At 38.8% G+C, this 23797-nt stretch overlaps 1 protein-coding gene and 1 pseudogene across 1 annotated transcript; one reads left to right on the top strand and one right to left on the bottom strand.

The window, feature by feature from the left end:
- Window positions 1–2424: 2424 nt before the first annotated feature.
- On the top strand, window positions 2425–3356 carry LOC122914213 (annotated as a pseudogene).
- An 11634-nt stretch (window positions 3357–14990) lies between these two features.
- LOC122913545 (olfactory receptor 52E4-like) lies at window positions 14991–15968 on the bottom strand. The gene has a single exon (XM_044260235.1). The coding sequence runs from the start codon at window positions 15966–15968 to the stop codon at window positions 14991–14993; it is 978 nt and encodes a 325-aa protein (XP_044116170.1).
- Window positions 15969–23797: the final 7829 nt, after the last annotated feature.

Genomic DNA, 23797 nt, shown 5'->3' with positions numbered 1-23797 from the left:
GGACACTTTGCGTACCATGAGTATCGTGAGTATTCATGATCGAAGTACTTCAGAGTGCCTAATACATCAAGACAAAGATTTTTTATTTTATTCCTTATATAATAGGAAGTCTTTTGAAGATTATAATATCATGTAACTTATGTTTTTAAAGATAATAGGGCCACCCTACAGGCAATAAGCAATATGTAGGCCAAAGAGAAGTAGAAAGATCAGTGAGGAGATTATTTTAGTGGTACAAGTAAAAACAAAATGTGTATTGGCTAGAATGGTGGTGGTGTAAATGAGAAGTCTCACTGGAAAAGGTAAAGTCAGTTGGACTAGAGAGTAGTATAATTGCGGGAACAGGTTTTTAGTCAATTAGTGGTCGACACCTATATGAAAAGCAAAGGAAAACTTTAATCAGGGATTGTCTTTAATGAGGGATTGTATAAAAACAAGAGTAATAGTAATGAATGAACTCAAAATTTTGGACAAGAACTAGAATGAGACAGGGCTATAGTTTTTCAAATCATACGCAAAATATTTAGTATAATCAGGCTTTTTAACGATTTTATTTATTTGTTTGTTTATTTTGACAGAGGGAGTGGGAGGAGGGGCAAGGGAGAGGGAGACAGAAACTCAAGCAGACTCCTCGCTGAGCACAAAGCCCCACATAGGACTGCTTAAGATTCTCTTTCTCCCTTTCCCTTTACCCATCCACCCTCTTTTAAAAAAAAAAAAGTGCACCTTTTATGACTACTCTCTGAGGAGAATTGTTCCATCTACTATATTCTACAAAATGCTAGTGACAGTGTTAACTTCATTTGGGCAAAAAGTCTCTTTATGTTATTGGTCCCGGTTTCCTCCCTGCCCCCACATGAACTTTATTAAAAAGATTATCTTCCTTTTAGATGCCTAAGTTTAATACAAATTTCCATCTTTTTTTTTAAGATTTTATTTATTTATTTGACAGAGAGAGCACAAGCAGGCAGAGAGGCAGGCAGAGAGAGAGGAGGAAGCAGGCTCCCTGCTGAGCAGAGAGCCTGATGCGGGGCTCGATCCCAGGACCCTGAGATCATGACCTGAGCCGAAGGCAGCGGCTTAACCACTGAGCCACCCAGGCGCCCCAATACAAATTTCCATCTTAATGCAAATATAGGCATACTTACTTCCTATAGGAATCACTAATCATCTCCATGACTACAACAGCTCAAGGGACTTTCTAAATATAATTTTACATGATTATGTTAAGTTCCCTAAAATGTGAGACTGTGAGTAGAGGCTATAGGCACAAATTGGATACATAGCCTAAAAAATAGATGAAATGGACAACATGTGGGAGATGAAAAAAATAGATACAACACAGGTAGGTGTTTGTGGAAAGGGTTTTTGCTTTATTGCTTAGAGTGTCTACAGGTCTTTGGAAGGAAAGAGAAATTCTACTAATTCATGATAGTAACTGAAGAATAAAAGAGCCAGTGGGCTCTAATTTGAAGTAAATGCCTCAGGATCAAAGGCAATTCAATAGGGGCACCTGGGTGGCTCAGTGGGTTAAATACTCTGCCTTTGGCTCAGGTAATGATCCCAGGGTCCTGGGATCGAGCCCCACATTGGGCTCTCGGCTCAGCAGGAAGCCTGCTTCCAACTTTCTCTCTGCCTGCCTCTCTGCCTACTTGTGATCTCTGTCAAATAAATAAGTAAAATCTTAAAATAAAGGCAATTCAACATATACATGAATGAGGGCCAGTTGTAAATGAAAGAAAGATGCACAATTCATGCAAAAAACTTCAAAGGACTGTTCACTGAATGCATAAATACTTGAGAGCTAGTGGGAAGCAGCCATCTGATGGTGTCCTTATGTAGACAATATATCTTTCATATATTGTCTGAAAAGCAGAGGACCCCAGAAGGAGAAACAGGTTCATGACCAGAGAGTGTGGATCCCCAAAAGAGGGACAACACATAAAAAGCAAGAAAAAAAAAACTCGAGGCAAATTTCCCCCAAGAGCTCAGCTCTTCTGCAACAAAGGGTAAGTAAGCATATTTCTTCTCTAATTGGGAAGCTTCCCAATGAGAAGATCATGGATCATGTATCAGATTTTTCCATCTTCTATTCTTACTTAGGACTCTAGAAAAAAATTTTGAAGTGTAGAATTGCTGAACCAGGACAGATAAGAGTAAAGGTCCACTACAACACCCTCTATATAGAAAAGAATCCTAAAGCTCAGCTCAAAAAGAAATGAGTGTGAAAACAATAGAGTTGCTTACAGATATACATGAAACCAGATTGCAGATTCCATGACCCCAGAGGTATTTTTCCATCTTTCTCTAAGTGCCATCTCAGCAAGTCATGAAAAGCCAAACTCGTATAAACAAAACACCATAGATATCTCATTGACAGGTAGACATCTAGACTTGCTTTAACAACCACCAACAGTTTATACCATGCTAATATTCAACCATTCCAGCTTTCTGACCTTCATTCTGATGGGCATACCAGGCTTAGAGTCACACCACTTGTGGTTATCTCTTCCTTTCTCCTCAATGCTTTTGGCTATTCTCATTGGCAATGGTGCTATTCTCTTTCTGCCTGTCACAGAGCCCAGACTTCACAGCCCCATGTACCTGTTCCTAGCCTTGATGGTGACTGACCTCATAACTACCCTGGCTCTGTTGCCCAAGCTCCTCTACCTCTTCTAGTTCAATGATCAGGACATACCTGCCAATGCCTGTTTCACCCACATGTTTTTCATCCATGAAGTATCTGTAGTACGATCAGCCCTACTTGATGCAATGGCCTTTGACCACTTCATGGCTGTGTGTGAGCCATTATGCTACAACACAATTTGGAATCATACCTTAGTTGGACGCCTGGGACTGGTGGTCCTAGTCAAAGTTGTGATTCTTATTCTGCCCATGCTTCTTCTATTTCAAGGGTTGACATTCTGCCACATGGTCTTCCTCATACCTACTGTGACCGCATGGCTGTGGTGAAAATGGCCTGTGGCCATACCAGACCTAAACATATTTATGGGTTCTTTGTGATTCTGCTCATGGTGGGACTTGATTTGCTGCTCATCAGCTTCTCTTACAGACTCATCCTACAGGCTGTGGTACATCTCAACTCTCTAGATGTTATCTGCAAAGCCCTCAACACCTGTTCAGCCCACTTCTTTGTTATTCTTGTCACTTATGCGTCTGCACTCTTTTCATCTCTTACCCGCTGCATAGATCACAATATCCCACCTCTTGCTCATGTTCTCCTTGCCAATCTATAACTTCTTTTACCCTCAGTACTCAACCCTATCATCTATGGCATAAAAATGAAGGAAATAAGGCACAAGGTGGCCAAATGCCTTTGCAGAGGACCTGCATAGGCTGTGAGCATAAAAAATATACCCAAGAGTAAATTAACTAACAGTGAGGACCACTGACATTGCCTTTGCCCAAATATCTAAGACCTAGTTGTATCTCTAAATAAGCTGTGAAACAAATAGACCTGAAAGAGTGTTTGTGTAGGGTGGTTTCTTATGTTCTGGCATGTTCTGTTCTGGTTTGAATAAAGAACCAATATGTTTGTGCTTTCATTGAACTAAGAACTAAAATGGAAGAGGCCAAGATGGCTCTTTCTATGTCTGTTCAATAAGAGTCCTCTTGCAGCATGGGTCTCCTGATGACTTTCACATCTGTGTTCATGTTCATAAGCTACACACAAGCTTTTTCTGTAAATGAGCCAAGGTCATCTTTCCTTGTCTAGGTGGAAAGTTTGTATTTGCTTTGGTTTTCTATTTTCTATTTTTTTTTTTAATTCTGTTTCTAAAGAATATCTTAGTACTGAAAGAGACCTGATATACTCATTATATTTGGATACCACCTTAACGTGTAATAACTCTTTAGGAAACTGATCTTTTCAATAAGATTTGTTTTTAATTCAATGGCAAAGAAACATGTTCACAATACCAATTGGATGATTGCCATGATGTGGATGCTTATAACAAAAATGAAGGAGCTTGAAAAATATCTACAGACTCAGAGTATGGGGACTATTGAAATGCATATCACAGAAGGTTTCATTGCAAGGGAAAACATGTAACCAGATGACTAATTCAGAAGTTCTGAGACCAGGAACTTATCCTTAAAAAAAAAAAAAAAAAAAAAAGCATAAGTTAACAGGAAACTACCTGTTCCTCAAGTGATACTCCACTATGACTTAGATCATCCACAAAGACCAACTTATATAATAAAATTTGCTATGCTGAAATACTTAAAGCATTGTAGTGATTTCTATCCAATCATTTTTAAATACATAGTTATCATAGGGTCGATTGCATAATGTAGTAAGCCAAATAAAAGATTGGATAGTTAGGCAGGAATTACCCCATTTGTAACTCTATTTCTAAAAGTTAAAATGACTTCATAGGGTAAGAAATACTAAAAAATAAGATAGTCCCAGTTTGGGGACCACTGGGGGCTCAATCAGTTAAGTGTCTGCCTTTGGCTCAGGTTCCTGGGATAGAGCCGCGCGTCAGGCTCCTTCCTCAGTGGGAAGCGTGATTCTCCCTTTGCCTGCTGCTTCCCCAGCTTTTTCTCTCTCCCTCTCTTCCTCCCATTCTCCCTCTCTCTCTCTCTCTCTGACAAATAAATAAATAAATAAATAATCTAAAAAAAGATAGTCACAGTTTTAGCACAGTCTTAAACAATTGTGATTATTGACTGCGAAATCAGGAAAAAGAATCCTAAATTTCTAAATCCTTCTTAAATCTCTATCCCTGTGCTTGAGATTCTTAAAAATATATGACATTGGGGATAAGAGCTGTGTATGTACTTTTTAAACCTAACAAGGACTTCTAACCACTCCTGATCTCCTCTGTACCCTGTTCTGCTCGCTCATCTATAGATCTTAAGAACATCTTCACTTCATGTTACCTTGACTGAGAGAGCCCTCAGTCCTAAATATTCCTTTTCCTTTAGTTTTCCATGGTCTGTCCTAGCCTGCAGAGTAGGAAGATGCTTACAAAACAGGGGGGATAATCATATCACCCCTATAATAAAAGAAATAAATCATTATCTTCCATCTATTCTGCCATTTATGTCTCTTAGTAAACAAATTTCCTAATTCATTCTTAACTATAAAGATGTTATTCTTATGAAGGATGTGTTGGAGAAAGTTTGTTCTGTGGGAAGGAAACAGAGTAGAGTCATATAATCAATCTATGGTGGCTTCCCTATGCCTCTGTGTACTTCATAAACCAGATTTAACACAGATTTCCCACTGCTGGGTGGAACATAGAGAATTTAGGCCTGGCACTGACTTTTGCCCATCATAACGATTGGCATGTCAGAGTTCAAAAAAAAACTAAGCAAATAAAGGAATGAGTATTCTACTGTTATCAGCATAATATGAATGATAGAGAAGAATGATAACATTTAATCCTTGGATAAACATGTGAGGATACTGGATAGTAAGAAACCATAAAGTTCGGGGCAATAGCTAAGACTGAGGTTGTTTTTTTTTTGTTTGTTTGTTTGTTTTTCCAATTTATTTATTTTCAGAAAAACAGTATTCATAATTTTTTCACCACACCCAGTGCTCCATGCAAGCCGTGCCCTCTATAATACCCACCACCTGGTACCCCAACCTCCCACCCCCCGCCACTTCAAACCCCTCACACTGTTTTTCAGAGTCCATAGTCTCTCATGGTTCACCTCCCCTTCCAATTTACCCAAATTCCCTACTCCTCTCTAACGCCCCTTGTCCTCCATGCTATTGGTTATGCTCCACAAATAAGTGAAACCATATCATAATTGATTCTCTCTGCTTGACTTATTTCACTCAGCATAATCTCTTCCAGTCCCGTCCATGTTGCTACAAAAGTTGGGTATTCATCCTTTCTGATGGAGGCATAATACTCCATAGTGTATATGGACCACATCTTCCTTATCCATTCATCCGTTGAAGGGCATCTTGGTTCTTTCCATAGTTTGGCGACTGTGGCCATTGCTGCTATAAACATTGGGGTACAGATGGCCCTTCTTTTCACGACATCTGTATCTTTGGGATAAATATCCAGGAGTGCAATTGCAGGGTCATAGGGAAGCTCTATTTTTAATTTCTTGAGGAATCTCCACACTGTTCTCCAAAGAGGCTGCACCAACTTGCATTCCCACCAACAGTGTAAGGTCATTCTAACTGGTGTAAGGTGATATCTCAATGTGGTTTTAATTTGAATCTCCCTGAGGGCTAATGATGATGAGCATTTTTTCATGTGTCTGATAGCCATTTGTATGTCTTGATTGGAGAAGTGTCTGTTCATATCTTCTGCCCATTTTTTGATGTGTTTGTCTGTTTCGTGTGGGTTGTGTTTGAGGAGTTCATTATAGATCCTGGATATCAACCTTTTGTCTGTACTGTCATTTGCAAATATCTTCTCCCATTTCGTGGGTTGCCTCTTTGTTTTCTTGACTGTTTCCTTTGCTGTGCAGAAGCTTTTGATTTTGATGAAGTCCCAGAAGTTTATTTTCGCTTTTGTTTCCTTTGCCTTTGGAGACGTATCTTGAAAGAAGTTGCTGTTGCTGATATCAAAGAGATTACTGCCTAGGTTCTCCTCTAAGATTCTGATGGATTCCTGTCTCACGTTGAGGTCTTTTATCCATTTAGAGTTGATCTTTGTGTACGGTGTAAGAGAATGGTCGAGTTTCATTCTTCTACATATAGCTGTCCAGTTTTCCCAGCACCATTTATTGAAGAGACTGTCTTTTTTCCACTGTATATTTTTTCCTGTTTTGTCAAAGATTAATTGACCATAGAGTTGAGGGTCCATATCAGGGCTCTCTACTCTGTTCCACTGGTCTATGTGTCTGTTTTTATGCCAGTACCATGCTGTCTTGGTGATCACAGCTTTGTAATAAAGCTTGAAATCAGGTAACGTGATGCCGCCAGCTTTATTTTTGTTTTTCAACATTTCCTTAGCGATTCGGGGTCTCTTCTGATTCCATACAAATTTTAGGATTATTTGCTCCAGCTCTTTGAAGAATGCCAGTGGAATTTTGATCGGAATGGCATGAAAAGTATAGATTGCTCTAGGCAGTATAGACATTTTAACAATGTTTATTCTTCTGATCCAAGAGCATGGAATGGTCTTCCATCTTTTTGTGTCTTCTTCAATTTCCTTCATGAGTGTTCTATAGTTCCTCAAGTACAGATCCTTTACCTCTTTGGTTAGGTTTATTCCCAGGTATCTTATGGTTCTTGGTGCTATAATAAATGGAATCGATTCTCTAATTTCCCTTTCTGTATTTTCATTGTTAGTGTATAAGAAAGCCACTGATTTCTGCACATTGACTTTGTATCCTGCCACGTTGCTGAATTGCTGTATGAGTTCTAGTAGTTTGGGGGTGGAGTCTTTTGGGTTTTCCATATAAAGAATCATGTCATCTGCGAAGAGAGAGAGTTTGACTTCTTCATACCAATTTGGATACCTTTTATTTCTCTCTGTTGTCTGATTGCTGTTGCTAGGACTTCTAATACTATGTTGAACAAGAGTGGTGAAAGTGGGCATCCTTGTCTTGTTCCTGATCTCAATGGGAAGGCTGCAAGCTTTTTCCCATTGAGGATGATATTTGCTGTGGGTCTTTCATAGATAGATTTGATGAGGTTCAGGAATGTTCCCTCTATCGCTATACTTTGAAGCGTTTTAATCAGGAACGGATGTTGGATTTTGTCAAATGCTTTTTCTGCATCAATTGAGAGGACCATGTGGTTCTTCTCTCTTCTCATATTAATTTGTTGTATCACATTGATTGATTTGCGAATGTTGAACCATCCTTGTAGCCCAGGGATAAGACTGAGGTAGTTCTGTCCTAGAATAGGACTGCATGGAAGAGTCTTATCTTTCTGACATCCTACTAATTTCAGCAGACATACCAGCTGTTGAAGTGGCTCTATGCTAGTTATTCTAGGTATTTTTATATATAATAGCTCATGGAACCACTTCCACTCTAACTCAAGTTGTGTAATAATATTTTTCAGATAAAGTTACAGAAGCTCAGTTTCTTTGTAATTTCTCTATAATTATGTAGGTAGTAATATATAGAATTTTATTTACATAAGGAATTGGTCTGAACAGATGCATGCTTTACTTAGTTGAATAGTGTCCCCCAAATTCATATTCACTGAGAACTTCAGAATATGACTTTATTTGGGTCTTTTCAGATGTAATCAAATTAAGATAAGGTTATACTGGATTAGGGTAGGACCTAATCTAGTGACTGGGACCTTCTTAAGAAGAAGAAAATATGGACACAGACAAACACAAAGGGAAGAGGATATGAAGAAACAGAACGGAGAAAGCCATGTGATGAAAGAGGCAGAGGTTGGAGTGATGTGTCTTCAAGCCAAAGAATACCAGGAATTGCCAGCACTCATCAGAAGCTAGAAGAGAGGCAAGGAAAGACTCTCCCCTTCAATCTTCAGACAAAATATCACCCTAATGACATCCTGACTTTGGACCTGTAGCTTCCAAAACTATGAGAGAAAAAAATTGTTTAAGAGACCTACTTTGTTTTTGGTTTTAAGTTTTTTATTTAAGTACAAGTTAGTTAGCATACAGTGTTATATTAGTTTCAGGTGTACAATGTATGATTCAACAATTCTATACATTACTCAGTACTCACCATGATAAGTGCGCTCTTAATCCCCTCATATGTTTCACCCATCCCCCACCCACCTAATCTCTGGTAACCATCAGTTTGTTCCCTATAGTTAGAAGTCTGTTTCTTGGTTTGGGTCTCTCCCCATCCCCCCAACTTTGCTCATTTGTTTTGTTTCTTAATTTCCATATATGAATGAAATAATGTACTTTCCTTGACTAACTTATTTTGCTTAGCATTTTACTCCCTGGCTCTAACCACATCACTGAAAATGGCAAGATCTCATTCTTTTTTATAGTGAGTAATATTCCATTATATATTTAATATATAATATATAAGTATATATGTATATGTGTGTATATATATGTATGTATGTGTGTGTATATACATAGATAGATTGATGATAACATCTTCTTTATTCATTTGTCATTCAATAGACACTTGGGCTATTTCCATAATTTGGTTATTGTAGATAATGCTGCTATAAACATCAGTGTGCCTGTTCCCTTTGAATTCGTTGTTGCAGGGTTTTGGTTTTTTTTTTTTGAATTTTTATTTAACTTGTATATTTTCCTTTACACGAATGATAAATGACTCTAAGTTCCCTTTCTCCTATATTCTGCGTGGCTATAAGTTTCATATTTAGTTTATCTTTTTTTTAAATTAATATATAATGTATTACTTGTTTCAGGGATACAGGTCTGTGATTCATCAGTCTTAACATAATTCACAGTGCTCACCATAGCAATACCCTCCCCAATGCCCATCACCCAGCCACCCCATCCCTCCCACAACCTCCACTCCAGCAACCCTGTTTCTTTTCTGAGATTAACAGTCTTTTATGGCTTTTATGGCTCTCTGGTTTCATCTTGTTTTATTTTTCCATCCCTTCCCATATAATCCTCGTATTTGTTTCTCAAATTCTTCATATCAGTGAGATCATATGATAATTGTCTTTCTCTGATTGACTTATTTCACTTAGCATAATACCCTCTAGTTCCATCCACATCATTGTAAATGGCAAGATTTTGGGGTTTTGATGGTTGCATAATATTCCATTGTATATTATAGTGATCTGAAGGGGCATGCGCACTTCAATGTTTATAGCAACAATGTCCAAAATAACCAAACTATGGAAAGAACCTAGATGTCCATCAACAGATGAATGGATAAAGAAGATGAATTAGTATATTTGTATTCTTTGGGTAAATACCTAGTAATGCAATTGCTGGATGATAGGGTAGTTCTATTTTTTTAACTTAAATTTAATTACCCAGAGTTAGTGCATCATTAGTTTTTGATATAATGTTCAATGATTCATTAGTTGTGTATAACACCTAGTGCTCATCACATTATTTTTAACATAATAGTCAGCAGCACTTTGCATGACCTGTTTGACTGCACTTCTGTTGTTTTATTAACTATTTGAATTAGTATTTAAATACTCAATTTCTGTCCTCTGGCCTGTATACATTTGAGAAAATATCAAATCTGTAGCTTCTTCCATTGAACTATAATATAAAAATGCTGAGAAAATCCTAATAGCGCCCAAAATGATAAAAGGACTTTTTTTTTTTTTTTTGCTTTGAACTGTGTGCCTTAAACAAGCAAACAAAATAAAGCAATGTCTGTCAAAGGCTGCAGAACAGACCACTGGACAAAGGTCCTCAGTTGGTAGCATATATTCAAAGTATCAATCTCTCAGATTTATATATGTATACATGTCTATATATGCATGTGGACGCAGATGGAATGGAGTATTGACCTGTTTCACACAGTTGCTAACATGTAAGTTTCCAAGAAAAAGAACATGATATTTTAAAAACAATCGGGAAAATACAAGAAGAGACACAGAGTAAATCAGTAGATTTGGCTTGCTAATACAAACTCAATAAGCTAAGAAGTTATAAAGATGCTAGCATATTCTCATGTGTAGTGGTCTACTAAAACAGCAACCACAGGACTGAAGTTTTAAGAACAGAACTACAAAGCAGTGGTACTTTAAGCAGAGGCAGAAAAACTCACCTGAATATTCATCTTAACTCATCAAAGAGATGTTTGGGAAAAGCATATTCAGCCTCATACTATGAAATTGTGTGTCACACAAGCAGAAAAGCAAAATGCAAAAAACCTGCTGCAAGTAAAAGATGAAAGCTAAATAAGTGTCTAGGAATATGGATGGTAGAGTCATCATTGTGAGAAAGGGAACTATATCCAGATGTTTGTATTTATGCTTTAATATTTTAATATAGAAGGCAATTATGAGTAGACATAACACATGTCTAAAGGACAGACTTTGGGAACTGACATTATGTTGAAGTAGATGGACAATTTTATATCCGGTTGTGTATCCTACCACATTTGATTGCCTTTTTGAGTGCATGTATTATTTTGACAGCAACAACACAACCTGAGATAGCAAACATTAACAACATTCTTAATTAGTTCAGTGTGAAAAAGAAAACTCAGACAAAAATAAGGGTTGAGGAGAGCCATGCACATCATTAGAGGCTTTTTTTAGGAACCCTTGAAATATTTTTAAGGATTATCTTTAGGGAATATCTGCTTAGGTTACCTGAGTCAGCTGTAACTGTGAAAACTGAGTTATCATAATAATGATAGACAATTTGGTTACTAGAAGTTAGAAAATCCTGATAATAATTCTGTTGGATGTGTTCAAGATGTGAGCTCCCTGTTAATCTCAAAGTCAGTCCACAGGCCTCATGTGAGGCTTCAGTGATGTGACTATTTCAGTAGATAATCTCCATGTCACTCCCTAATGTCTTTGGTCAGACTTCCTATTCAGTCACTGGAGCTGTAACCAGTTCCAGGCAGGTGTAATCAGATACTGGACATCAGGTCACACCTAGGACGTGGAGCTCCTTGCCATGGGATTTCCCCAGCTCCATGGCATGGGACAGCCCAACGACCAGATCCGCTGTCATGACTGCACAACCACGAATACCTGGGGTTGAGGACAAGAGCCTTACAGGAACCCTGAGCTCCACAGGAGTCACTGGGTAAAATCATCTCATCTCTCACAGATGACAATTGTGAAATGTGTCTTCTAAGGCTCTACAGCTAGTCCTGCAGGGTTGGACAAAAGTCTCTACTAATCCTGTGCAACTGAATAAAAAATTCCCTGTATTGGCTCTTCCTCTTTTCAGATTTCACTCCACCTGTTTTGTACACTGCATCCCCTGTGATCACTTTTCTAAATAACTTGCCAGTGTTCAAGCTTCTGTCTTAAGCCCTCCTTTCTGGGACACCCAGCTTACATTCCCCAGTGGTGAAAACTCCAGTGCTTCTGCCCCAGGACCTAAGACTCCAGTGAGAGCTCTTCTGCCCCCCTGGAGATTTTTAGGAGTTAATTATATACAAAATCATTATACAATCACTGGTATAATAATTTATAATTTACTTGGGGCTTAGGACATCTCCAGGCAGAAATCCCTCAGGAAAGATAATGAAAATGAAATGGATTTGGCATTGATTCAGCCCCTAAAGACCTGACAGCCAAGCAGAGAGTGACTTAAATTTGACCAAGATACCAGAACATATGAACATTGTTCTAATTTTTGCATGGCTAGGAACAATTCTATAGGGTTAAGGGTAAACTAGTCAGTTAACATGTTTGTCAACACAACAACACTGCAACCAGGATGAAGGTTAACTAGCTGGAAGCTTACACATCCCTTGCTTGCTGACATAGGTGCCTTGTTCTGTAGTGGAACAAATTTACTCCTTTTGAGATCTGTAGACCACTAGCCTTGAGAAATGAAGGAACAGACCTTTCCCAGGAGATATGTCCTGACTATTCTGAAAAACAGTTTCCAGGGACACCAGAGCCTCTGTTCAGATATCCACATGAGAATAACTTCCTTCTCTTACACAGACAACCCCAACCATTTCCAAAGCCTTCCAGTTGCACCTGGGTAGGAAAGATGTCTTGGAGACGTTAGTCCTCCACCTTCCCAAATTGCAGGCTTCCTGAAAAAGCAACCTTCCCCACCATCATTTGACTCTCTGGTATTGATTTTCCAAGCAGCAAGCAGCCAACCTTGAGTTGGGAATCAGTACTGTGTCCCATATCATCCTTTGGGACATTTCCAGCAAGGCCACAGGAGAGAAATCAAGCTCATCCTGCAGGAAAAACAATCAACCACAGATTAATAACACTTGTGAAGAAGGAAAAAAGCCCAGGGAGGAAGGCAGACACAGTCAGTCTTCCTCCAGAGACTTCTCTGATTGTTCTAGTTCCCCAGTTTTCCCAGCTGCTACTGCCAGCGTTCCCCACATGTTCTCCCAAGTGTATTGTGTTTGAGACTTAATAAAATTTTAGCCCCAAACTTCAGTAAAACAAAGAAAGTCTTCTCCTGTTTACAGACTAGCTCACCAAAAACCAGAAGGGAAAATATTTACCACAGGTGGACTCCCTTCTATACCCAAAATCCATTCAAATCAGATGGAAAGAAAATCACTCTCACATCTCAGCAAAACCTAAGCTCATGCTATCACACAGCTCCTCAGATTTGAGTGCCTCAGGCCTGTTCACTCCCCGCTACTCATTTGTCAGTTACATCGTGAATCATAAAACCTTGTGCTCAGGGCTCTGTTTTGGTTTGAATTGTGTCTATATTTTACAGAGGATTCCATGTCTGACCTTGGTACTCCTTTCAGACAGGGAGAACTCTGCTCCTCAGCCCCTGCTCCCGTTTCTTCCATTCATAGAAATGGCACTTCTTCCACAATCCTCCTTTCTCTGTCCTGAAGGTTGTGCCCCTTATTTCAAGTTCTGAAATAGCATACCTTTCTCAGTCCTTGTTGTTGAGCTGTGCAGGCTACCGGGATCGTTTATTACTATTTCTTACAGCAAGCACAACTCTCTGAAGAAGTTTCATCCATTGCCCCACAGTTGAAGTATTGTAAGAGTTCCATCCAAATAGTGGCCACATGGCATGAAGGGTAGGCATCCTATTCACTGAATTTTGCCTCATATATGAGTTCTACAACATGTTAGACACACTAGAAGCTTTCTCCTTTCCAGATCCATGCAACTTCTAATACTTGCCATTACAACCACATTAATTCTCTAGAGCAAGAAAGAATATCCTCTGAATGGAATGAATGCCCACATCAGGGCCCAGGATCTGAGCTCCACAGCTGCCTTCTTTCCAGACGCCCATGGAAATTGCCTTGCAGAGGTCTGCAATCAAAGGGTTCCAGTATAAAACGGACTTTTACAACTAATACCAGTAATAGGACATTCTCAGAAGTTCCCTTTGTAAGAGAATCTTGCCAAACAGTGAATTAGTTGAGAGGAGTGGGAGAGATGACTCTGGGAGTTTTTACAAGTGCAAAATTAGGTCAAATGCTTTTAAACCTTTAAGCTCAGGAAATTCCCCTTTTCATTTCCTTTCATCTGAAATGTCTGAGTTTACAAATTATGTCTCCTGTGCATATTCCTTGGTTCTTCTTGGAAACAAAACACAGTCTACCCACAGCTGAGGCCAGCCAGCAGAGAAAATATCATAGTGACTATTGCCGTGCTCTCCCTGCCTGCAGAGAGGACACAACACCAACACCCACACACAGGTCCATGCAAAAGCTCTCGTTTATTCCCTGGTCGATCTTTCTCCTCCCCCTGCAGGGAAGTTCCCTTGCCTTATATAGGGCATAACAGCCAATCACAAAGGTGTTCACGGGAACAGGAGGTATACAGCCAATCACAGAGGCAGAGGTGTTCACGTGAACAGGCGGTATCTGGGGCTCATAGGCAGTGGCGGCATGTGGTGTTCACGTGAGGAGCACGAGGTCACGTGTGGCCAGGGCGGATTTTTTGGGGGCTGCCGGTGCTGCTCGGGCTATGTAGCCCGCGCCAGCTTAGGGGCGCGACCCCGACAACTATAAATACTATCTTGTACTTTCCTTGTCCCTTCTCACTGTCCCCAATCCATACATCTTATTTCCCCCTAACCACTCAAATACAAATGCACACTCACACCCAACAGACCTTGGCTTTGTATGGCATGTTGGTAGGCAAGTCATTGTTTGGTTTATGTTACCTGCAAAGGAAGCACTCCACCTTACTTTACATGCACTCAGTGTGTGTTTCTGTTCAAAGTGCTTTGTAAACAAATAATTTGCCAAACTACCATTCCACTATGGAGAAACTACATCATTACTTTTATATCAAAGGGGATGATAGTCTTACTTTGCAGTTACTGAGAGTATAAAGGTCTCCTGTAATTTAGCCTCTCTGTTCAAGATTTTGGCAGTTAATCAGACATTATGACACATTTCTGCCAGTTGCCAATTTGCTCAGAAACATTTTTTTCCTCATAGTCCCTAATGCTGGATGATCAAACAGGCTTCTGGGTATGGGTAATACTTATGGATTCCTTCTTCCAGCAGCCATATTTGGTCAGTTTGTCACGAAACTCCTTGGTTTTCACTGAGTAAATAATAGGATTGAGCATTGGAGGTACAAGGAAGTAGAGGTTTCCAAGAATGGTGTGTACATGGGGTGGAATTCCCCTGCCAAAGCGGTGAGTGAGAAAAGAGAAAAGTGAGGGTGTATAAGAGATCAACATGACACAGATGTGTGTGGTGCAGGTGTTGACTGCTTTGTGGTGGGCTTCTTTAGAAGATAGTCGCAGGACAGCCCGGATGATAAGCACATAAGAGGAGCCAATAGCTGAAATGTCTAGTACAACCACCACCAAGGCCACCACCAGACCATATATACGGTTGACTGTGGTGTCCACACACACCATCTTCACCACAGCCATGTGCTCACAATAGGTGGTTGGGATGACATGATTTGCATGAAAAGGCATCTTCTGGAGGAGGACAGGCATGGGCAGAATGAAAAGGATGGCTCTCATTAAACTTACTAGGCCAATGAGCCCAATGCGACTATTGGAAAGGATGGTGGCATAGCGCAGGGGCTCACAAATGGCCACATAGCGGTCAAAGGCCATGGTCGTCAAGATAGCAGACTGCAAGGCAGATATAGAGTGGATGAAGAACATTTGGACCAGGCAGCCCATATAGCTGATCTCACTCTGGCCAAACCAGAAGATGCACAACACCTTGGGAATGGTCGTGGTGGACATGCCCAGGTCAGTAAGTGCCAGCATGCAGAGAAGCAGAAACATGGGCTTGTGCAGGGAGCGCTCTGTGCAGATAATGAAGATGATGGTGCAATTCCCAAGGATGGTGACAAAGTACATGGAAGAGAAGGGGATAGAGATCCATCTGTGTTTGTCCTCCATCCCAGGGATGCCTTGGAGAATGAAGAAAGGAGGATGACCCAGGGAGGCATTGCAAATGGTCATGGTGACACCCACGTGCAGTTCCTGAGAAAAACAATAAAAACCTTCATGAGCCTCAAACTTAAAAGCATCAAGGGTTTCAAAGTGGAAAGCAAAAGGAGTTTTAAGATACACAAAAATTGTTCTGAAATCAAGGCAATATATATTACACATCATAGTCAAATATTGTATTACTTATTATATACCATACTGTAATATTCCATTAATAATAATGTGGTCTTCCAACATTAATATCTCACAGACTAAATCCAGCATCCGTTCCTGATTTTTTTTTTTTTCCATGAAGGAGGTGCTGCTCCATTTATTTTAGGTCTTTTTTTTTTCCAATTTATTTATTTTCAGAAAAACAGTATTCATTATTTTTTCACCACACCCAGTGCTCCATGCAAGCCGTGCCCTCTATAATCCCACCACCTGGTACCCCAACCTCCCACCCCCCCACCACTTCTAACCCCTCAGATTGTTTTTCAGAGTCCATAGTCTCTCATGGTTCACCTCCCCTTCCAATTTACCCAAATTTCCTTCTCCTCTCTAACACTTCAAAGTATAGGGATGGAGGGAGCATTCCTGAACTTCATAAAATCTATCTATGAAAAACCCACAGCAAATATCATCCTCAATGTGAAAAAGCTCATAGCCTTCCCGTTGAGATCAGGAACAGGACATGGATGCCCACTCTCACCACTCTTGTTCAACATAGTATTAGAAGTCCTAGCAACAGCAATCAGAAAACAAAGAGAAATAAAAGGTATCCAAATTGGCAATGAAGAAGTCAAACTCTCTATCTTCTCAGATGACATTAAACAGAAAACCAAAAGACTCCACCCCCAAGCTACTAGAACTCATGCAGCAGTTCAGTAAGGTGGCTGGATACAAAGTCAATATAAAGAAATTAGTTGCTTTCTTATACACTAACAATGAAAATACAGAAAGGGAAATTAGAGAATCGATTCCATTTGGAATATTTTTATTAATTATTTTTATTAATCATTGTTCCCATTTAGGTATGTCATTAAGTACATGAAAATATATTTTGTGAATTTTTGAATGTGACACTGCACTTGAAGAAGGGAACTTGAAGAATACAAGAAAAAAAAATGGATAGACATACCTTACAAAATGACCTAATATTTATTACCATGCTCAATAAACATAAGATGAAATAGGCCAATAAAACAGTTTTTTCAGAAATAGGATAGCTTAAGTGCTTACAACAAAATGCTCACTAAAACTTGAAGGATCCACATTTGCAGCACATAAGGTACTTGCAGGGACTCTCATGACAACTGATCAATGAGGACCAAAGGGAGCAGGTGGCAGCTTCTGGGACCCTGAGACTAGGCTGCTCAAATGCGGACTGTGAAGCCCACCTCACCAGGAAAACACTCACCTGAGTGTGAGGCAGAGTATGGGAAGCCAGGCCCAGACAACTTCTTTAAACTTGTGTATCTGAGTGTGGAGAGCTGACTGCAGCAATACACACATGCACAACCATATGGCTCCTGGATAGTATACTCAGGGCCCTGCATGTCCACACTCCTAACTTTTGGGCACCCAGAATCCCTGGTGTGGTTCTTTAAGTCACCTAAGGGAAGATCCCCTGGGTGTCCAGAATTAGCTCTCTGCCACTCCCTCCTTCCCCAAACACACACTAATCAGGCACCACAGCTATTATGTGCAAACGACCCTGGAGTTTTCCCTGAGCTCCCAAGGAGATGGGGCTGGTTGACCCTAGGGTTCTGGATATGTTGCAGTCTTCGGCAGTCATGGATGAGCCTCTAGAGAGAGGGTAAAGTTAAAACTGAATCTGAAACTAGATTAGGGCCTGGGAGGTTGTATCCCCAGAGCCCTCTTTCCCAAATTGTGTAGGTGTGGGAGCCCATTTGCTTCTTACTCCTTGGCTGGAGTAGTCATGCTTCTGAAGGTATCAGAGGTACAGCCCCTGTTGTTGGACACCTGATAAAATGCTATTAGTAGCTCTAGTCCTATCCGTCCTTAGCATCCTCCAGATCCCTTACTCTATCTTATTTTCCTGGCCAATGGCTTTACCTTGGACATTTCCTCTCCCCCTGCCCCATCGTATTTTCTGCAATCCCACCTCTCACGTTCCAACATCACATCAACTTTTGAGTCCAGATGTGGCCATATTTCTTTATTATTAGTTCAAAGAAAGAAAGTTTTTAAAAAATTCTGTCATGTCCATTGCAGAATGCACAAACCAACACCAAACATTGTCAAAATCATGCAAAGTCATTTCAGGAGTGGGACTCAGAGGGCCAGATTCTAAATAATGATATAGTGCAAATTCTGTTTCCTCCCTGTAGGGAGTCTTTGTTCTGAGGCAGGTGTCAACGGAAGCTGTGGCTTAGGAAAGGAGAAGCAGAATGAAGGGCCTGACACAACATATCAATCAACAAAGAGAATCACAAACAAAAATAGGCTAGCAGTGACACATCTGCTCATAAACACATCTGCACAGCTTCCCCTGCAGAAAGCTGGTTCTCGTACCATGCCAAAATCCTGGGCTCTGTCATTCAATCCTCTATGCCCCAGGGAGATGCTGAAGGATCATCATAACAGGTAGTAACGAGAAAGACTTTCTAGCCCTACCTATTGTCTTAGTTTTACCTTTATGATCCTGAACACTCCTTGTCTACAACTTCTAAAGAAGCTTATCTTTTAGCTTCTTTCCCCAAGTTCTCTCAAATGAGGTAGTATTGCCCAAAATCTGTGACCTATCAGTTCAAGTTTTAAGCTTGCTCTTTGGATAATCCCACTACTCAGGGAGAATAGCCCTGGCCCAGTTTCTCCCCAGGTACTGTATCCTGATCATTAGCATCAATTTTATCACATAGCAGGCAGATAATAAGAGCCAAATAAAGGAATCAGGGAATGAACAGCCCATAAATAAATTCTTTAAACATGAACTCATTATGTATCCTGGTTTATGAGATCCTACATGGTTTGTTTTCATGTGTTCATGAAGAACAAAAACACAGCTACCAAAAGGTAATGCCTTCTTCTTCAATGAATTCATAAATCAGGGCCAATCCAAATTTCAATGACTTATTCTTTTTATTTCACCTATCCCCCCATGGACCTCCCCTCTGGTAACCACCAGTTGGTTCTCTGTATTTAAAATACTGTTCTTTCATTTGTCTCTCTATTGTTTTGTTTCTTAAATTCCACATATGAGTAATATCATATGTTATTTGTCTTTTTCTGATTGCCTTATTTCACTTAGCATAATACCCTCTAGGTCCATTCATGTTGTTAGAAATGGCAGGCTTTCATTCTTTTTTAATGGCTGAGTAATATTTCATTACATATACATATATGTGCAAAGAATATACACTATTCTTTATCCATTCATCTATGCAGGGATACTTGTGTTGTTTCCGTATTTTGACTAAGATAAAAAATTCTTCTCCCGGGCGCCTGGGTGGCTCAGTGGGTTAGGCCGCTGCCTTCGGCTCAGGTCATGATCTCAGGATCCTGGGATCGAGTCCTGCGTTGGGCTCTCTGCTCAGCGGGGAGCCTGCTTCCTCCTCTCTCTCTCTGCCTGCCTCTCTGCCTGCTTGTGATCTCTCTCTGTCAAATAAATAAATAAAATCTTTAAAAATAAAATTCTTCTCCCAATGATGAATAATGTTGCAATGAACATTTTCAAATTTGGTTTTTTGTTTCTTGGGGGATAAATATCCAGTTGTGGAATTACTATCTTTCTTTTTCTGAATTAGAGTGGGGATTTTTTTTTTTTTTTTTGAAGGTGGGGAGAGGGTAACTACCCAGTAGTGGAATTACTGGATTGTACTGTACTTCTATTTTTAGTTTTTTGAGGAACAGCCATCCTCTTTTCCACATTGCTGTACCAATTTGCATTCTCACCAATAGGGCAAGAGGTTTCCTTTTCGTTCACATCCTGACCAGTGCTTGGTATTTCTTGTGGTTTTGTTTTTTGTTTGTTTTTATTTGTTTGCTTAGTGTTCATATTAGCCATTCTGACAAGTGTGAGGCAATATTTCATTGTAGTTTTGATTTGCATTTCCCCAATGATGAGTTATGGTGGACATTTTTTGTGGATCTGCTGGCTATCTGTATGTCTTTTTTAGTAAAATGTCTACTCGAGGGGCTTTGCTTATTTTAATTGAATGATTTGGTTTTTGGTGTTGAGCTGTCGAAGTTCTTTACATAACCAAAGACATGAAAGACCTAGACTCTGAAAACTATAAAAAATTGATAAAAGAAATTAAAGATGACACAAACAAATGGAAAAATATTCCATGCTCATGGATTAGAAGAATTCATATTGTTAAAATGTCCATACTGCCCAAAACAATCTACAGATTTAATGTAATCTCTGTCAAAATACCAACACCATCTGTCACAAATTTAGAAAAAATAATCCTAAAATGTTTAGGGAACCACAAAAGACCCTGCATAGCCAAAGCAATCTTGAAAAAGAACAAAGCTGAAGGAATCACAATCCCAGATTTCAAGATATGTTACAAAGCTATAGTAATCAAAACACTATGGTACTGGCAAAAAGAAAAAAAAAAATGGACACACAGATTAATAGAACATAATGCAGAGTCCAGAAATAAACCCATGCTTATATGGTCAACTAATCTAAAACAATGGAGGCAAGAATTTGCAATGAGAAAAAAAAAGGAATTTGCAATGAGGTAAAGACAATCTCTTCAACAAATGGTGCTGCATGCAAAAAACAAACAAACAAAACAAAACCAAAAAAGAAACTGGACCATCCTCTTCCGCTCTACACAAAGTAAACTTAAGATGGATTAAAGACTTAAATATGAGACCTGAAACCATAAACTACTAGAAGAAAACATAGGCAGTAATTTTTCTGACAAGAGCAGTAGAAACGTGTTTCTAGATATGTCCCCCAGGCAAGGGAAACAAATGCTAAAATAAACAAGTGGGATTATATCAATCTAAAATATTTTGCACTACAAAGGAAACCATCAACAAAATGAAAAGGCAGCCTACTGGATAGGAGAAGATATTTGCAAGTGGTATATCCAATAAGGGGTTCATATTTCTGATTCTTTTTAAAAATAATGTAGCACAGGCACAATTGCAAACCCAATAAGAATTTCTGATGGTTAATTCTATGTGTCAACTTAACTGAGCTAAGAGATGTATGATGGTTAATCCTATGTGTCAATTTAACTGACCTAAAATGTTAATACAACTTTATTTGTGGGTGTGTCTCTGAGAGTATTCTGGAGGTGGGGTGAGATTAGCATTTGAACCAGTGGACTAAGTAATGATAGTAGTCACTAATGTGGCCAGGCACCGTCCAATCCACTGAGGGCCTAAATAGAACTAAAAGGGAGAGAAAAGTTGAACTTGCTTTCTTTGTTTGAACTGCAACATCCATCTTTTCCCTTGAACATCAGGATTCTTGCTTCTCAGGCCTCAGGTCTCCTACTGAGCCTCACACTATCAGCTCCTGAGTTTTCAAGCCTTTAGTCTCAGACTGAATTATACCACTGGCTTTCCCAGGACTCCATTTTACAGACAGCAGATTGTGGGACTTCACAGACTCTAAAATTGTATGAGCCTTTTTTTTTTTAAACTCCTTTCCTTACTGCATGAGTTTCCTGAAGTCATATACTGTGCCATATTCACCTGTGAATTTCAATGTCCATTTAACCTAGTACATAACTGATCCCACATAGAAATCTCCTCTTTTATCTGTCTGTTTATCTATCATGTTCCCATCCATCTACTTACTTATCTATGTCTCTATCTATCTCTGTAATCACCTATCATCTGTCTATCTCCTATTGGTCTGGTTTCCCTGGAAAACCTGAGTAATAGAAAATTTTGTGCTCTAATATAAGCTGTCCAAAGGTTAGTTTTTGGAAGAAATTTTGATGTGCACAAGATTTTTCATTTTTGAGACACCTAAATCAAAAAGTAAATAATGTAGCCAATGATCTGCTTTCTTTAACTGGAACGAGTAGAGTTGTAATTCATATAATAGATTCAGAAGTCTCCTTCCTGTTATTTTCCTGAGTCACACCAAAAAGGAAAAAGCCTATTGAAGAGCTTCTACCTGTTAAGTTCCTGCATTCTGGGTAGAGTCAGAAGATGCAAAATGGTGACTGGAGAAGAATAACTGACATGGTCCTGAAAATAATTTAAAGTGGTAGGATTTCTAACATATCTCTTACTGTCTGTCTGCTCCAACATGTAAGTGTAACATTTTTCCATTGTTAATCTGTGGCTGATACCCTCTTTCCTCCTCTCTTTCCACCCCCTTTCCTACTTTTTCTCTTTCTCTCTGTCTCTTTCTCTTTCCCTTTTCTTTTTTTTTTTTTTTTAAGATTATTTATTTATTTATTTATCAGAGAGAGAGGGCGAGAGAGCAAGCACAGGCACACAGAATGGCAGGCAGAGGCAGAGGGAGAAGCAGGCTCCCTGGAGAGCAAGGAGCCCGATGCGGGACTCGATCCCAGGATGCTGGGATCATGACCTGAGCCGAAGGCAGCTGCTTAACCAACTGAGCCACCCAGGCGTCCCTCTTTTTCCCTTTTTATTCCTTCTGTTTCTTCCTCTTTTTTAAAAAAGTTTGAGAATTAATTGATTCCCAAAATTGTTCTTTTGGTTTGTGCCCACTCTAAGATTATTTTTCCAGAGAACTCTAATTTATATAATAGATAATTAACCTATTTTTTCTATTTAGAAAATAGCTATAATGTATTAAGATTATAAATTCTATATAATGTATACATTATTTATTACCTTGATATCATTGGTTATGCTTTTAAACTTAGTTTCATAGCTTTAAATTTATAATTTTATGTTTGTGTATTTATAAATATATTTATATTTCTGTAATTCTAACTATATTTATACAAATATATGTTACAAATAATTTTAAAATCTACAAATTATGAAGAAAAGAATACAACTGTTAAAAAAATATAGATCTTTAAACATTTTCTCTCTTACCTTTAAATTGCTTCATCAAAAGTTCATTTTTTAAAAATATAGTAAAGGTTTTAATAAGCAAGTTTCTTATGGATTTGTGTTCTCAGTATATTACCTTTATTTATTACCTTTTGTCATTTATACCTTATATTCATATCTTGTCTTCTCTGATAATTTTCCTTGTCTTTATATTTCCCAAAGGAAGGCCCTGATTTCAAAATAAGAAAAATGGTAATATGTGTTGATACTTAAACTATCTTTGAGCTGTCTAAATGACCATTACTTATCACAAAGATTTGCTTGCATAATTTTCTAAAAAAAAGCATAATAAAAATAATTAGGTTTGTTTTGCTTTCTCTTTTTAAATTTTTTTAAACTTTATGTTCAGTTTAGTTCACATATAGTGTATTATGTGTTCAGGGGTAGAAGTTAGTGATTCATTGGTTTCATGTAACAGCCAGTACTCATTACAACAAGTGCCCTCCATGATGCCCATCACTCAGTTACCCCATGTCCCCCCTACTCCCCCTCCAGAAACCCTCAGTTAGTTCCCTATAGTTAAGAGTCTCTTATGGTTTTGCATTCTACAAATTGTAATTCTATTGTGAGAGGTCTCTCATTATCCATGTAAGATAAACTTTATGATGATTGTTCACTTTTTAGATTAGACAAAACATATTCATTTTTACATTTAAAGATATTAAAAATGTATTGGTAACATACATCATGGAATAAACAAGAACCTTGAAGATTTAGTAATGTCTTTACAGTCCGTAATTCATTCTTAATAATAGGATACTTATGTGATACTAAAACGGTAATCACAGATTAAAAATCCTTAAAAGTTAATTGTGTGTTATGTATCAGTT

The sequence above is a fragment of the Neovison vison genome, chromosome 7 (assembly GCF_020171115.1).
Source record: "Neovison vison isolate M4711 chromosome 7, ASM_NN_V1, whole genome shotgun sequence".
Classification (NCBI taxonomy): Eukaryota; Metazoa; Chordata; class Mammalia; order Carnivora; family Mustelidae; genus Neogale; species Neogale vison.
Note: the sequence above shows the minus strand (reverse complement) of the source record. Positions and strands in the feature narration are given on the sequence as shown.

Excerpts from the sequence above, each read along its gene's own strand:
- LOC122913545 (XM_044260235.1), bottom strand. The coding sequence starts at position 15,968 with ATGACCATTTGCAATGCCTCCCTGGGTCATCCTCCTTTCTTCATTCTC.